Source organism: Oryzias latipes, chromosome 6, assembly GCF_053564925.1.
Source record: "Oryzias latipes strain Hd-rR chromosome 6, Olatipes_Hd-rR_3.1".
NCBI classification, from domain to species: Eukaryota; Metazoa; Chordata; class Actinopteri; order Beloniformes; family Adrianichthyidae; genus Oryzias; species Oryzias latipes.
The window spans coordinates 20,599,957-20,616,969 of record NC_136242.1 but is presented as its reverse complement, the minus strand read 5'-3'; the positions used below and the strand labels follow the sequence as shown (position 1 = coordinate 20,616,969).

General features: G+C 39.0%; 1 protein-coding gene across 8 annotated transcripts in view; it reads left to right on the top strand.

Annotated features, from left to right (window-relative positions):
• Positions 1–17,013, top strand: part of scaper (S-phase cyclin A-associated protein in the ER) — a 60,634-nt gene that overhangs the window by 30,840 nt on the left and 12,781 nt on the right. For all 8 annotated transcript variants that reach the window (XM_078948730.1, XM_078948731.1, XM_023955814.2 and 5 more), the window contains 5 exons: positions 634–699; positions 1,040–1,166; positions 7,142–7,257; positions 13,608–13,731; positions 15,614–15,843. In XM_078948730.1, the coding sequence (XP_078804856.1) occupies positions 634–699; positions 1,040–1,166; positions 7,142–7,257; positions 13,608–13,731; positions 15,614–15,843 (663 nt within the window). The remainder of the gene's footprint in view (positions 1–633; positions 700–1,039; positions 1,167–7,141; positions 7,258–13,607; positions 13,732–15,613; positions 15,844–17,013) is intronic.

Here is a 17,013-nt window from a genome sequence, read left to right as displayed (position 1 = left end):
CCCAGCCGCCTGAGGATTTTCTGGGGGGGGGTTGCTAGAGTCCCGACACCACGACTCGTGTTGCTTCATCACAGCGGTGATCAAAAATCCCACACCATCACAGCTCTAATTGCAATCAGTTAATAGTTTTATACTAAAAACCTGTTGTTGAATATTGGAGATGTAAATGAGCCTCTGGTCTGTCCAGATGGGGATTTCCACAAAAAACATCAAAATTTAAATTTCATAGGAAATATTTAACAGCATCAGTTGTGCACTGAATGTGTTTCATCAAACGGATCAGTTGGACTTGGACTTTCTGAATGAACAGATTCATCCACCTGGTACATATCGTGCTTTGGCTGTTGACCACAACCCTTTCAAATTCCTTTTTATGCTCCTAATCTTTTTTTTTTGTCAAATCAAGGAAAAGAACGCATTAAGTCAAGAAAGTCCTGACTCTGATTTAAGCTAGTGGCAGCAAAGTGTTCAGCACCTAATTTTTTTTTTTTAAAGCTACTTAATCTAATGAGCGGCAGCAGATCAAATAAATAGTTGGATCATTATTTCAAACTGTACTTTTTTCCCACTTTGATATGTTACTCCCTTTACTGACAACTTTGAAACTTATTTTTCTTGCTTTTCTCTCTGCAGGGCAAAGGAATACGAGACATCAATGGATGCAAAGGCCCAGGTCCCTGACTCCCCATACAAGGCAAAGTGAGTATTCTTTTCTCGTTTTATCTTATCTGAATTTTACTTACATTCTTTCGTTTTCTATGACATAATTTTATGAAAACAAATCTAGCTTTTTCATACATGATTCAAAAATTCATTCAGAGTAAATTAATTACGCTTTTTTAAATTAAATACATGGAACAAACTTGATGATTTACTAGAAGAAAGATAAAGTTTTCTATTTTTAAAACTCACATCTGGTAATTGATTTTTGCTCTTTATTTAAATGACTGTGAAAAAAACGTTCTTTATTGTAGAAACCCAAGATTAAAATGAGCTGTTTTAACCAATGACTAATAACTTTTGGTTCCTGCATGTTCAGGTTGCAGCGTTTGGTGAAAGACCTGTTGAAGCAGCTGCAGGGCCAAGACAGTGGGCAGTGGGCCAACAACAAAGTGTCTGGTCTAGACAGAACTCTTGGAGAGGTATCACGCATCTTTGAAAAACAGGTACGAATTAGAAGGAATTTTCCAGAGTAGCAGATAAAGTCATAAAAATACGGCTTTTCTCCTTTTTTAAATGTAAATGTATTTGAAATTAGTTCTGTCTCTTATCGATAAATTTAATTTGTGTTTACTTGTCATATATATGAAAGGGCGGCAGTGGCTCAGGAGGTTGAGCAGGTCGCCCAATGATCAAAGCGGTTTGATCCCCGCTCCCCCCAGTCAACTGTTGTTGTGTCCTTGTGCAAGACACTTCACCCTCCCTGCTTCCAGTGTGGCTCCACTGGTGTGTGAATGCGTATGAATCTCCCGGTGATGGTCAGAGGGACCGTAGGCGTGAACTGGCAACCACGCCTCTACCATCACCAAGTATAGATGAGGAGTGAATGAATAATGGACACAGTGTAAGTGCTTTGAGCGTCTGGAAAAGCGCAATCTAATCCATTATCATTATTATCTTTTTTTTTTAACTTGTCCTGTATTATTATTATTTTTTTAAATATTTATATTTATGATCAAGTTTTTCGCCTAAGGATTTGTTTGAGACTTTGTTGCTCAACGTTTTTGGAACCCAATTCTAAAACAAAAAGCAACCAAATAAAACACCTGTTACTGTGTTTATAAAGCGTTAAAAAAATGCAGCCCCCTTTGTAACTCAGACATAAAAGCTGCTGTTCGACCAGTCATAAAAGCCCACTTCGCATGCCTCTGGGTGTGAGGATGAGGAGGTTACAGCCATTCCTGGAGAGTCCATTTACAAATTTCCCCAGAGAGACGAGGACAGAGGCATAAGATGTGGGTGGCACATTGTCATGTAAGGTAAGGGGGAGGAGACGAGCATGATGCGAGGAGCATGCAAGCTGTTACTCCATGTGGGCTCCTCCCCTCAGCTCTACAAACTCCCAGTGGGAGGTCAGAGGTCAGTGGGCCACAGGAGGTGCTCCATTTAATATCAGTGTTGGGGGCCAGAAACTGATCTGACTGTCTGGGTCCTTTGACTCTTTAACCTGAGTTTAACCACATTTTTCTTTAACCATTTCAGCAAGTTCCACCTCTCCATTTTCAGACAAGTCCACAATAAAGTTGTCATCCCAGAATTGGTCAGTCAGGGGACCACTTCCGTCTCTAATCCCCTGACAAAGTCAAATAAATAGAGCCTCCATCAGCTTGACTGTCTGGCCCCTTGGTCACTTCAAGTCGAGCCCATTTAGATTATTTGACCTAACAAGCATCTCTCATGTCATTGGCTCACCTCGAGCTTTGTTTTTCTCCCTCATATCTGATTCAGTCTCCACTTTCCCTGCTAATTCCTCAGACAACACCAAACCCTGCCGCCTTACACAGCTGTTTGTGTTCCAAACCCCCTCCAAACCTTTCTATTTTTGAGGCTACGTCTAGTTTTTGACCAAACGGTGCTTCTCCCTCTGAGGCCTCTGACGGTGTGTTTTGTGTCATGCCAAAGTTATTTTCAAATTTATTTATTTTTTCGCTTTGGAAGACTTACAGGAAGTAATTCCTCCAGTATTTTGCCTTTTTTTTTCTTGCTGTCAAACCTGCCTTACAGTGAAGCTGTATTATTTATTTATTACTTAAAGTTGCTTCTATTGCTTCCAGCAACATGACAGGTGAAAGATGGTAGAGTATCAGGAATGTGGAGCAGTGAGGGCTGGAGACGACTGACTGTATTTGGTAGCTGTCCGACTGTGATGAGGGAGTGGTGGGATCTGTATTGGGGGCACGCGGCAAGTTAAAGGGAAGAGGGAGATTTTTGGTTTGGGCCTTCAGCCGGCTGACAAGTACAGGCCAAAGCTTTGACAGAATTTTACCAAGGCAAAGAAAAGTGGACACAAAACAATGTAGAATTCTAAGATTGGTTGTATGCAAACAATAATTCCACTTGAGTTTAAATTGTTTTTTTATTTTGAAATGTTGGCTTTATTCGGCCATATTACACGTTAAATATTTGTACTATAATTTATCTAGAAAGTGCATTATTAGGATCTTGAAGTGCTTCTTACAAACGATGTTACAATAACCGGTGTTACAATAGCCGGTGTTACCCGGGCAGTGTGTTCGGGATCATTGTCATGCTGAAAGACCCAGCTACATATCATCTTCAGTGCCCTTGCTGGTGGAAGGAGGTTTTCACTCAAAATCTGATGACACATGGTCCCTTCATTCTTTCCTTTACATGGATCAGTTGTCCTGGTCCCTTTGCTGAAAAACAGCCCCAATGCATGATGCTTCCCCACCCATACTTTATGGTGTTCTTCGGATGCAACTCGGCATTCTTTCTACTTCACACCCTTACCAAAAGGTTCTGTTTTGGTTTCATTTGACCGTAGCACAATCTCCCAATCCTCTTCTGGATCATCCAAATGCTCTCTAGCAAACTTTAGACAGGCCTGCACATGTACTGGCTTTAGCAGGGGGACACGTCTGGCGCTGCAGGATTTGAGTCCCTGGCGGCGTAGTGTTACTGATAGTAACCTTTGTTACTTTGGTCCCAGCTCTCTGCAGGTCATTCACTAGGTCCACCTGTGTGGCTCTGGGATTTTTGCCCACCGTGATTGTGATCATTTTGACCCCACGGGGTGAGATCTTGCGGGGAGCCCCAGATGGAGGGAGATCATCAGTGGCCTTGTATGTCTTCCATTTCCTAATAATTGCTCCCACGGTTGATTTCTTCACACCAAGCTGCTTACCTATTGCAGATTCAGTCTTCCCAGCGTGGTGCAGGTCAACACTTTTGTTTCTGGTGTCCTTAGACAGCTCTTTGGTCTTAGCCATAGTGGAGATTGGAGTGTTACTGTTTTAGGTTGTGGACAGGTGTCTTTTATATAGATAATGAGTTCAAACAGGTGTCATTAATATAGGTAATTAGTGGAGGACAGAGGATCCTCTTACAGAAGACATTACAGGTCTGAAAGCCAGACATCTTGTTTGTCAGTGACCAAAGACCTATTTTCCACAATAATTTGCAAATAAATACTTTAAAAATCAGAAAATGGGAATTTTCTGGATTTTTTTCCTCATTTTGTCGCTCATAGTTGAGGTTTACCTAAGATGGAAATTACAGGCCTCTCTTATCTTTTTGAGTGGGAGAACTTGCACAATTGGTGGTTGACTAAATACTTTTTTGGCCCACTGTAAATATATATTATATGAATACTTTATCATTTCTGATTAAACTGATTTGATTACAGCTCTTTTAGGACAGGACTTATTTAACGCTAATTACCAACAATCTAGATTGGGTACATATTTTTTTATGATTAGCAACACTTTAACAAACCAAATTGTTCTTGTCTGTTGTTGATTTTAATGGAAAACTGTAATTAGTCCCCAGCAGCCCGATTTTTCTTTTCTTCAGCACAGCTTTAGTGAATCTCATTGGATGCCTGAAACATTAATTTTGCAGTCATCTAGAGGTTTTGTTCGGCTTTGATGTCATTTTTAAACTTGTTTCTCTCCTCTCTTGTGGCTTTTTGTCAATTTTATACAATAGGCACAGTTGAGTGAGCTCAGAAAAAATGTTGAAATGCTTAATGTGGCTGTCCCCTTTAAAGTAAAAGCACACACAGGCTTATACCAAGAAATTAGACTTAAGAATGTTTACCATAGCTGTTGGCGGTTTACAAGCACTTCAGTCACTGTAATCATGAGATTTTTGAGTAAATGGGGGTCATCAGCTTGCCACAGTAGTCTAGATGAGTGAGCCCTTGAATTGCTTATTGAAGTCAAAGTCTGTCCTTAATGAACTCTGCCATTTGTTGCCCATCTGTTTGTGGAACTGGACAACTGAGACTCTGTACTCCTCTGTTCTTTAATTAAAATGTCTGGTAGGCGGAGTCTGCAACGAACGATTTAGCTGGTCTGCTGGTCTGCGGACACTGTTGCAGGATTTACCAGCTGCTTGAGCCATCCCATCAGCTGGAGTAACAATAGCCCCTTGGACTAGAATTGGATAAGATTGCCCCTGTTGTATAATTCAGCAGCTAATTTTCACTCATGTCTGGGGCACAGCCATTCATGGTGCTTCATTAGTTTTTCTTTTTGCTTTATTTTCCCACTTATCAGGGTAAAAGGATTTTATTACTCTTGTTTTTTGTGGAGTTACTTCTATTGGAACAGAAATTGATAACCAGATTAAAACTTTAGGAACATGAGTTTTTTTTTTTCGTTTTTCTTCTTTCTTTTTTTTAAAAAAAAGTATTCAATTTAATATAAACAATCTTTCTATGTAAAGTTTGTGCAAAGATATAAAAAATAAATTACATTTTATAAAAAGGGTAAACATATTTTAATGTATTTTACTCTTATTTCTGCTTTACTTTTTCTTTAATCAAACCACATGTTTATTTTCTTAAATTCAACATTTCTAATAACGTTTTTTGGGTAGTTTCATGACAAAACTAGTTGCAAAACAATAAAATTAATACAAAACTACTTGGCGCTAATGTAAAAAAATATAGATAGATAGATAGATAGATAGATAGATAGATAGATAGATAGATAGATAGATAGATAGATAGATAGATAGATAGATAGATAGATAGATAGATAGATAGATAATATATTGAAAAACATTTTTTTTTATCTTCATTTTGACATGACTTTTTTTTACTGAAATTATTTTTTTTTCCTCCGTGTGATTTGTTCACCAACAGACCACTTCACCTTAAGTTAGTAGTCTGGAGCTAAGCTCTTTACTTTTATTGCTGCATTATCACAACGTATACATTTGGTAGGAACACATGAGCAAGACAATGTATTCAGATTAGTTTTTTCTGGAGACGGGATTGGGCAGGTTTGGCCAGTTTACCTAATTCAATATCATTTGATAAAGTGCTATAAAAGAGCTGCAATCTCTCGTTTAACCCATAGACTGTAAAAACCTGGTTTAACCCCAGCAGCCTCTTGAAAAGTTTTAGAGATGATTTAAGCCAAGCTTGATGATGCAAACCTAATATGGAAACTATTTCCAATATGTCCGTAATATTAATTTCAAAGTTACAAAGAGCATTGTTTTTTCCACTTTTATTGGTTTGCAGAAGACCCTCGGAGCAATTGCTTACAGTCCACAACAGAAACCAAGATGCAGTTACCTCAGCAACAGGCATTGAATGGCAGATGGGCTTATATGTAATTTGGGAAAGCGCTTTCCTCTCAATGTGTTCGGGCTTGTGAGTAACTTCCCATCTGTGGAACAAAAGTACTGTGAAGTGGATGGATTTTAGTGCTGTCAGAGAACTCAGAAGACTGTAACCTCATTAGACAGGGAAGTGACCTGCGGATTGACATAGCTGGGGAAGGATCAGAGAACTGCCTTCACAATGTGTGACTATTCGAATGTTAATCCTCGGACATTGGTGATTTGCGTTTTTTGTTCACATTTTGATTCATGTGTTTCCATTATCTTCTTTACTTTAAACTAGCTTACAAATAAAAAGTTAGAGTAAATCAAAGGTTTTCCTTAGAAAAATAATAATAATTTGCCCAATTTCTAGGATAAGAGCCTTCAATTCAGCTTTTTGTAAAAGGCATAGTGGCAGAAATGAATTACTTTCTTTAATCAAAAACCTAACACAAGCAAGTAACACTACATCAAGGTACTTTGATTTAAAAAGTGTAAATGTGTGTCCTCTAAGTTTCACTCAGTGATCTTATTCTTGCACTACCAGTGTGGCATTTTCTCAGTTTCACTAAATCTGCTGTCATCCCTTGAGACCACCCCAGGGCTGACCGGAGCCTGTGAGCCAGGGGCCTGTTTTAAAGTGACACTTGACTGTTGAGAGGCGGAGTCTGGCTCTGCACTTTTGAGATTAAACAGGAATCGCTTTGTTTCAGGTTTCAATCCATCGCTTCTTTAGGACACAGAAAGCTTCCTTCCCCTTTGAGAGCGATGTAATCCCATGTCTGCCCGGCTGCCTGTCGGCCACTGACTCTTTTTGCCTCTGTGTGTGCTCTCGCCTCCACAGAACACTGCAGACCAAGTGGTCTTCCAAGTGAGTGGTGGCCTGTCTGCTCTGGAACAGATTTTGCAGGTCATCACTGCTGCTTCCACGCCCATTGCTGTGCCCCGTATTCCTCCCAAGTGAGTACTGTCACCAGTCAGTGGTTGTTTATTTTTTATACATAATCACCAAGGCCATTTTATCGTATTAAATAAAGATTTTTCTGTCAGTCATTTATTTAAAGTTTCAGGCCATCAAGTTCAATGATCTCTTGGGCTTATGTTTGTGTTTAACTCTGGGAATGTTAAACTATCCTAAAACAGCACAAGAAATAGTTGCAGTTCACCATTTTGTCTTTATTAATATAGTGATGTAATAACAGACTTTTCCTGTTTGAAGTTATCAAGGCTTTAGTAGAATAATAAAAAATACTTTTGCACACTGATAATGTAAAAAGGTTTAAGGAATGAAACAGATTTATAAATACAAATGATCAGTTATTAGTAATATTATTTTCTGTAATAAAACCTGGCTACTGAATGAGAGGAGCTTCATCTGGCTTCTCTGCTACACTAATTTCTCTAAACTCACTGACAACACATTCATTCCTCTTTTGATTGTTTTTGCAGTTGCATAAAGTCGATAAAACAATTCTCTACTAAGCTACTTTATCACTGTTTATTGCTTCTGCTCCTCAATAAATACTCTAAAGTATGGTACTGGTTGCCTTTGAAGGAAAGGGAGGCAGTTTCATTTCTATAATCAGTTTGTGTTTGTTCTCTTTTCTTCAAACAAAAAAAAAACATGCATTCCATCCATCATTTAAAGTACGGAGTATTTTTGAGTTGTGGGTCTATCGTTGGCATGGCCTGCCAGTAGATGACCTCAGAGGGGCTGCTACACTCACAGCGAGACTCTGTAATGGACTCGAATGGCCTTGCTCTTCCATTCATTAGCATTTACTGCTCTCCAAGTCTCTGCTAATGGACAAATGCTTCTTATATTTATAAGGCTTTCAAAGGGCATGCATGTGTATCGATTTTCCCTATCTTTTTTTTTTTTCTTACCTTGTGGCCTATCGTTCTCAGTCATGCAATTGGAGAAAATTTCTAGCAGACTTTCAAAATGAAAGAAATCTGATCTGAAATGGATAGGGCATGTTTGAAAAGTTTGTATGCATATCCTTGCACGATGTGTTCACTTATGTCAATGCAGTGCCTCTTTGGCAATAAAGAATCTGCCAGTTCCACATAAGATTAGACCCATGTGCTGATGTCCTCTGCTTATGATTTAAGAAAGCCCTGGAGTGACTTTTTGCGTTTGATACAAGTAATTACAGAGACTTATTTACTCAAAAACGAGATTACCGATTAGACAAAAATCATGCAAATTTGTAAAACAAAATGTACCATTAGGGCTTGCATTATGTTTACGGATTCAGTCTACTCTTGTTGGTAAAGTGGCTGTTTTTTTTACTTTTGAACTTCAGCTCAGCACCTTCACTTATTCTGAGCAGGCCAGTGGCGCTCGTGACAAGATTCAAGACAAGGACACAAACCTGCTGTCTGTTTCTGTCACTATCTGTCATCCGGACTGTTGTGTTGCTTAATGGGTTGCTGTACAGACGCTGGCCTTGGAGCGAGCGCTCCACATTATCTGTTTACAGTGTCGCTGCCATATTGATCACCTCCTCCCACTAGATAAGAAGAGTGATTTACCAAAAAAAAAAAAAACCTCAGCTGCCGAGGTGCTCCTGCCACATTTCTCTCTAGGGAGTCTGATTCAATCTTGTTACCATTACATTAATGAGCTAATTCCTCTGCGATGCTCTGCTAATGTCCCGGGGTAACCCTGTGGTCACTGAAATGTTTCGATCAGGTTTATGCAGCTGCCACCATTGACTTCAGTTGAAGGCTCAGCCAACATTTTTCTTTTGCTTTTTGTATAATACGAACAACTTTAACTAATGACACATTAATCATTTAAGGAGTGCCAACATTGTGATAATGGTTTTGACTTGTGATTTTATATTTCACATTGTCAGCTTCAAATGTTGTTCCCCTATTAAAGAGAAGTGTTGAAAAGGAATCCAAAGTAAAATGTCTTAAAGTTAGTTTTGTTTTATAGGTTTAAAACATTTGAAAACTTTTTGAAAGCTTTTGATTGATTACATTTTGAAAAACATATATATTTTTTGCTGCTTGCTTAAAATACTTATCTAGGTCATTTTCCTATCATCTTGTGTTTTTTTTCCTGTAAACATTAGAGCCTTAATACTGCTCTTGTCTTTATGCAATCAGACGTGCATGTGTGTGTGGTCTTTAGCTAATATTTCACAATTGTCTACATTAAGAGAGCCAAAGTGTTATTCAAAATTAAGAAGAATCTACCTCTTTTTCTTTTTTTTTTTTGCTAATTTTGTTAGGATCTGGTGTGGGAACAGGTTGTGGCCTTCTTTCTTCAGTAGGGGTCACTAAAGAGGGGAATGCACACTGCAAACGAGTGCTCTCATGTATAGTATGCATTTTAGCACACCTTGACTGGGTTTAAAAAAAAAAAATGAATAGTTTAAAAAAAAAAGACAGAATCCACAGAGATTTTGATCCGTGTCATCACTGATTACATTTTTTTATCTTGAGGTTCATGACATGACCTCTTGAATATGAAAACACTTTCCTCTAAAAATAAAGGCAGAGCCAGGAAACCGACAGGTGAGCTCCAGCGAGATGTGCGTGTTAACCCAATTTGTATTTCCGCCACCGTCTCACATGACCTAGTGTATCCTGTGAAATCAGACCCGCTACCTGTGGTGTTATTTCAGGATGTTTTCCGCCATTTGTAAGCGTGTGTGTGCGCCCGTCAGTGCGCGTACTCGTGAATGGTACTTTGTGACGGCTCATCAGATTTCTCCACCTTCATACCTGGCCGGTGTGGCACAACAGCCAGAGTTGATGTCTTGGAAGCACTCAGGGTATCAGAGAGATCAACAGCAGAATCAAATTAAATGTCATTTAGATCGCCGTGAATGAAGGGATTGTTTGACGGCACAAGGAAATGGGTTCGCTCCTCACCTTTTATTTTGGCTTAGGATTCTTTTTCTTCCCCTGTTTAAGAGGCGAGGGCTCCACCTGATCTGGATGTTAGTCGGATTTCTGCAGTGCTGCTCCTGTCAGGCTTGACTACACGCATAGGAAACATACAGAATGGGGCAAGGAATGTGAGACTAGGGTTGAGGGGCACTGATCTCAGGGTTGATAACTCGAGGCAGTGATAGAAAGCATAAAGAACCTTTTGCATGCTTGCTATTCTGCTGTCAACATAACAGAGTTGGTCATTTACTTTAATAAATTGACTGGGATGAAAGATTGACATAGTCCACAGCTATACACATCATATAGGGAAAAAAAACGTCTTTATGGTTGTTATGTCTGGATTTTTCCGTACTACTTATGTTGGGGGAATTTTTAAGTTATTTTACATCCAAACTCTTTTCTTCAACAGCACTTTTCTCTTTCCTTTTTTTCTGTTAGTAATATAAATTCTGTGGTTATTTATACTTCTTATCCCCACAGTCATCTTGTGGGCAACCATGTCTGACTCCCTGGGTGTGCACAGTTTAGACAGGATCAGGACTATTCCAGTCCTTTACCTAGTGGCCTCATGTTTTTACCAACCCAACGAGATTTAGTGGTAAAACATGGCACCTGGTCTGTTTATGTTGGAGAGCAGGTGACGTTGCCTAATTTGAGTTCCTAATTCTCTCTGGTTTTTAGAAATTGTGAGCATTTCGTATGACTTGCTTTCAGAGCACATTTGGCTAAAACTTGACCAAGCTTGGCTTGAGCTGACCGAAACACATTTATGTAAATTTTGGGAACGTGTGCAGCTTCATCTCTGTATGGAGAAACCCGTAAGGGTGTAGGAATTTGGCCCGCTCAGATACACTGACACGCATCAGACTCCTCAGGTTTTTCTGAAACTTGAGGAAGAGTGGTGTGGCACTTTACCAAATTGTCCCTCAAAATCTTTGACTGGAGCTGTCACTGAGGGGCCTTTTGATAGTGGGATTCCCAGAGAGGTTCTACTATCGAGTGTCATGCTCATCAAGGTCAATTAGGTGGGAGGAAACCTGATGCAGATCACAGTGGTGGTTCATTGTACATGCTGGTGTAAGGGCATAACTCAAGACATGCCTTTGACAGCCTCCTCATTTGTTACGAGACAGCCACAGACAAGCCCGATTAGCTTTGTTACAAAGCAATTGCATGCTCATTACATTTGATCTGAGGACCCAATTTGTCTTGCCAGACATCACGTGATTCTATTAGAGCAGCTTGTAAGGCAGCAAGACAATCCTACTTTGAATTAAATCAAACACTTCTACGACTAGTGTGTAATCTTTCATTTTTATTATTTTGATATTATTTAGATTCACTTGGGTTAGAAGAATTTCTCAAAGTAAAATTGACCCCCTTAACAAGTCTATGATCAATTCCAGGAGATGCAATATAAAAATGGAAATCACTACCGACTCCCAAGAAAAAAATTAGTGTAGAATAAAAAAAAGAAAAACATACAGAATCCTAAGTAGGGTCAAAGAGTTGCAGGAGTCAAAGTACACCCTAAACAACCCCACCATTTCATTGCAGGGGCACTCTTACAGGCAAACAACTACACACTTGCTTATTAACCTAAATATGTGCATGTGCAAAAACATACTTCTGCATGAGAAGTTGAAAATGTCAATTCAAATTTTAACATCTACAAAACAAGGGTAGACTTTCAATTTGAAAATGTAAAAATCCTTCAAAAAAAACTAAAGTGGCCCCCTTAAAAAGTAAAGGGACCATTTGTAAAAGCGGTAAAAGGAAAAGCAAAAGGCCACATGCGCTGTTTGGATAGACTGCTTTAAACTTTGACTAGAGCACGAAGGCACCTTGCTTTAAAAGAATCAAACTGCTACAAGTACATAATGTTTTTGGACATTGACATGTCCTGTGAGCCATTCTTTCCCAATTTGAGTCTCCAAATCACCCTTTCATCTGAGAGGCCTTTTATCTGTTTGATCAGATATATAGGTAAATAACTTATTTTTTATGCTAAAACATATGTGTGCTTGTGTCTGGTTGTAATGTGTGCTATTGACCAGCATGAATTTTATCCATTATTTAATAAAATAAAATAAAAGAAGATAAAAAAAAGTCTGAAATCAGATGAGATTTCTACCTTTTTACTTTGCTTTAGGGGGACACCCACATAATATTCAACACTTATAACTTGAAGACGCCTAGAGCAAACACCTGTACTTTCGATCTGGTCTGTACCTTTTTATTTTTTAAGAGGAGCTTCACATCACACATAGGTAATGGTGCAAAAATATTTGAAATGTTTTGATTTTTGCATAGAAACATGGTTTTTTTCCTAAGAACACTCAAGGATCAATTTCGGAGAGTCTGAAACTGCAATGCTGTGCACAAAGCGGACTCTGACTGGCTTCTCATGTTGCACCTTTTTTCTAAAATGTCATCTATATGTTCTCTTAGCCAATATTTAACCTTTTCCACTGTAATAACATTTTTCACAGTAAAGGATATTTAGTAAGCAACCTGTAAATATAAGCTTTGCATCTCTTAAAGTTGATCAAAGTCCGTTTTGAATGCCTAGCAATCACTGGGAATGTTTTGCTTCTCGCATTAACACCACATACCACTTCTACTGTGTCAATATCAATGTGTCAAAATGAGCAAATGAACCACTAAAAATGACAAAGGTTTTGACAGATTTTGGTTAGCCCCTCCACCATTCCAGCACGGATGGGCTGAAAATGCACATCAGATGTGAAGGTTTGGTAGATATCAAAATGTTTACTGGTTGAAGTAAACACATCCTACTCTAGGCACTGGAGAGAAGGATTCCATTCATCTAGTGAGCAGATAGGACATGCTATTTCTCCAATGGCTAAAATATACAGTTGTCAGAAAATATTAACTGATGAAACGGGGCGAGGGGGAGTAGCTGTCTCAGCAGAATGATTGGTCACTTATCTGAAGCATTAATCTTCTCTGGGGCTTGTTTTAAGGCAGACAAAATACAGAGGCACGCTGGCTGGCGCAGCGCTGGCTGCTGCCTGAGGCTGCAAGGCTGTTGTGAGGACCTGCTAAGAGAAATAGTTTTATCTCTCCAGCGGAAATGCTGCTCTATCTCTGCCAAGATGGGGCTGAGATTGTACTCATCACCTCCAAAGGTGGCTGAAGAAGGGAGTTTCCACGTCAAGTAGCTTATACAAGTGTTTTATTTATCCTTTCTCCATGAAATCTACATTTGAAGGATAAAGTTACCCTTGCGGAAGCACAACTTTTTTTTTTTTTTTTATATACATCAACATACATTATTATCGATAGGTTCCAATTGCATGGAAGGTATAGTGCATCCTTGGGGTTGTGTAAGTTTAAACTTGTGATTAATAATGATTTGTGTCTTTCTTGGTTAGATCCTTGTGTGCTGCAGTAAATGCCTATTACCTGGCATGTTCCTGTTGTCCCACCAACTGCTCCTATGTGCTGTTTACCAACAAAATCGTCCTTCTTATGGATCTGCTGCTCCATCAGCTGACTGTAAGTCACTGAGTATGCCCTTTTTCCAAAACGTTGCGGTGTGTAAACTAAAATAAAAAATTCTGTAAAGAAGTTCTAATTCCTTATCACTCAATTTGTTTTGATAAAAAAGACAAAATTTCAGTGATGGAATGGGTTAATCAAAAGATGGCTGTTGACCACAGTGTTACACACCCTCCTTTGCTGAAAGACTTTCTTGGACTGTGATAAACAGCCATTGTGTACATAAGAGTAATGCTTTGCTAAACTAAACAGTTTCTAAGTGGAACGATTTGGTTAAAAACCTGTAATAGTAAAATAACAAAGCAGTTTTGAACATGTTAATTGGTGCCTTTGGTCATTACAATGGTAGTAAAGATTATTTTGATTAATGAGACTAGTAAAAGCTATCATTATTACTTAATCTTTTGTTTAATTTATTTTTCCTTTTAAATAAAGTTTTTAATTGATTTTTTGAGATGGATGCCTCGACACAGTCGAACAATATAATGCATGTTTTGATGTACAGCTACTTCAGGCTTCAAAAATCAGGTTTTCAAACGTTTATTTTGGCACACAAAACCAAATGCATTATGTGCCAGAAATCACAAAAACCCAAAGTTTGAACAAAAAAGCTGCAAAATATGCTTTGGTAACAAGATAAAAATATCTTATTTTTTCTTGCAAACTGAAGTGTCTCTTTCGATTATGGTCACATTTGATGCAGGTTCTTCAATTTGTTTAATAAAAAAAAGTGAACCATGGAGGTAATCATTTTTTATATTCTTGTAATAGGTTTTTCATCAAATTGTAAATGTTTTTACGGGCAAAAAACTGGTTTTATTGTATAAACAAGTGTTTTTTTTCACAACAATACACCGATTTTTCACTTTTTCTTATCTTTTCTCATCGTAGCTTTTTTGCTAAACTGTTTTGATGAAAGACTGAAGAAAGCACAAACTAGCGCGTCAGAAACTGTTGCCCAACCTCTCCACAGATGCCTCTTGACAGAGGGAATGTGAGAGCAGAGTCAGTCAGGCAGGCTGCATTGCGGCGACATGTCAGCCCACATCCTTCAGCACTCTGTTAGAAGCACTGTAAACACCAGCTCACTCCAAACATCCAACAGTGGCGGCGCACCGGGGCCGCCTACGCTCGCAACGCAGAGAGGACATCGCGCCGGGCCGTGGGTGCATGCATGAACTCTTCTGGGGCTTCCTTCTTCAGTGGAGTTCCAATCCAAAGCAGTCATATTTCCTTAGGGCACAGAGGGAGAGGCTGCTCTGTGTACACCATTTTATATAAAACATATCCCAGCAGCTGCTCTGCTGACGGACATATCCAGCAGCACTGCATCAGAGAAATTAGCTCTTCTCTTTGAGTACAGCACAAATGAAAAATGTGGCTAAACGGTTATTAATACCTGTTCCATACGGAGGAATTACAATAAAGTGTAGTTTTCTAAGATAGTTCTTTTTCTTTTTTTTTTAAATCTATACACTTTCATCCACTTGTGTCCTAGCCTTTGTTTTGCTATGTGTGTAACAGAGTGCAGCAGTGGGGGTCGGACTGCCATGTGAGCGTGCCCCCGTTTAATTAGATTTGTAGAGAATGTCGGTGGATTTACCTACGCTGTCAGCGTTCACCCAAACCATCAGACCAAATGAGGAGGTTTTAAAACTGCACACTTTCACACAAAACAGAGGCTCTATATTTCAAATGCTGAACTCTATTTTATGTCTCTGGTTCTCAGTTGTTTAAAGCAACATATTTAGGTTTTTTTTGTAAATACTGTTCAGATGATCTAAAGATGAGTTGTTTGGATTATTTAAACGGTTTCTTTAAATTCCAAGGATCACTCTTGTTTAAATGACAACCTTTTTTGGCCCTTTTTTGTTAACAGCTCTTCGTCCCCGACGAAGACAATTCCATATTTGGCCGGAGTGTGAACAAATTAGTGTTTGAGGGTTTGACCACCGGCCTGCTTCAGACCATTGCTGCCATCCTGGAGTCTCTGTGGCCAAACAATTCCGATGTCGGAAAAAGCGGAAACACGGCGATCTCCTCTTCCGATGCCAAGGTCAAGACCTCAGCCACAGAGTCCTTCAACACTCGCGCACAAGACCTAATCAGGTATTTAATTCCGGCCCCCCTCGTGCTGCTTCCTTAGTGTCCTTTAGCATAGAATACACACAAGCATCCTTTAAAATTCTTCCCACAAATTCTACAGCTACAATTATCTCACGGGTTTAATATTGCATGTAAATATTTTGTAATTGAATCTTAGAAAACAATGTCATCTTAACATAGCAGCTTAACAAATACTTTGTGTTAAAAACTCTGAAATGACAGTAGTGTCCCCCCTGTACAGCCACACCACTGTAATGACAATGGATCTCACTCTAAATTTCAGAAACTGCCTATTTTTAACCTTTTAACAGTCCCCTTCAAGGTCAAGGAGAAATGCTTAGCAAAAGATGACATGAAGTAATTTTTTTGACTGTTTGAATATGCCCTTGGCCAAACTCAGTTTTTCTCTGGAACAGACCATATGTAAGGAGTAGGATGACAAAATGTCCAATCATTTGGAAAATGTCCTAGTGGAATTAGAAAAGGAGTAGCATGAGAATGAGGTGTGCTCTGGCATCTGTCCAGAACATACTTTTTCTCCACATTTAGATCAACTTTTTTGTAAGATCAGTTTGCAAAGCAGCAGAAACAGAGAAGAGTTTCCAAAGCAGGTCCAAAGATGTGATGGAGAAGTGAGGACCATGAGGAAAGGCAGACCCAACGAAAAAAAACCTTGTGGTCTAGTACGACCTTTCCACCACACCTCCTGCAACCCATGATTCATGTGGACAGAGCGGCAGCACAGACCAGCCAATCTCATCCTCTAACCCAGCCCTAACCCCGCAGACGGGGGTGTCGGAGAAAAATTGTGTCGTCAGACTGATAATCCCAAGTACAACCCCAGGATTTACATCAACTGTCCTCTAATGCATGTGTGAGGAAGGACAAAAGATGTAAATGTTTTGAACTTTTGCAAATCTCTTCCATTTGCCAGACCATACATTACCAAGAAAAGAAAAAAAAAACTTTTTTTCTGTTTTTTTCTGGTTGATCTGTTTTCTTTTCTGGTCTTTTTGGTTAAGTTTTAGAGAAGACGTGATAATCAACTTTTTTCAAGCTAATTTTGGCTTAAAAAAACAAAAAGCAATGAAATTCCCAAACCATCAATTTATATGAAAAAAGAGGATAAAGTCAAAGTATTGAACTTTTCCAGAGGCTAGTAAAGCTATATTT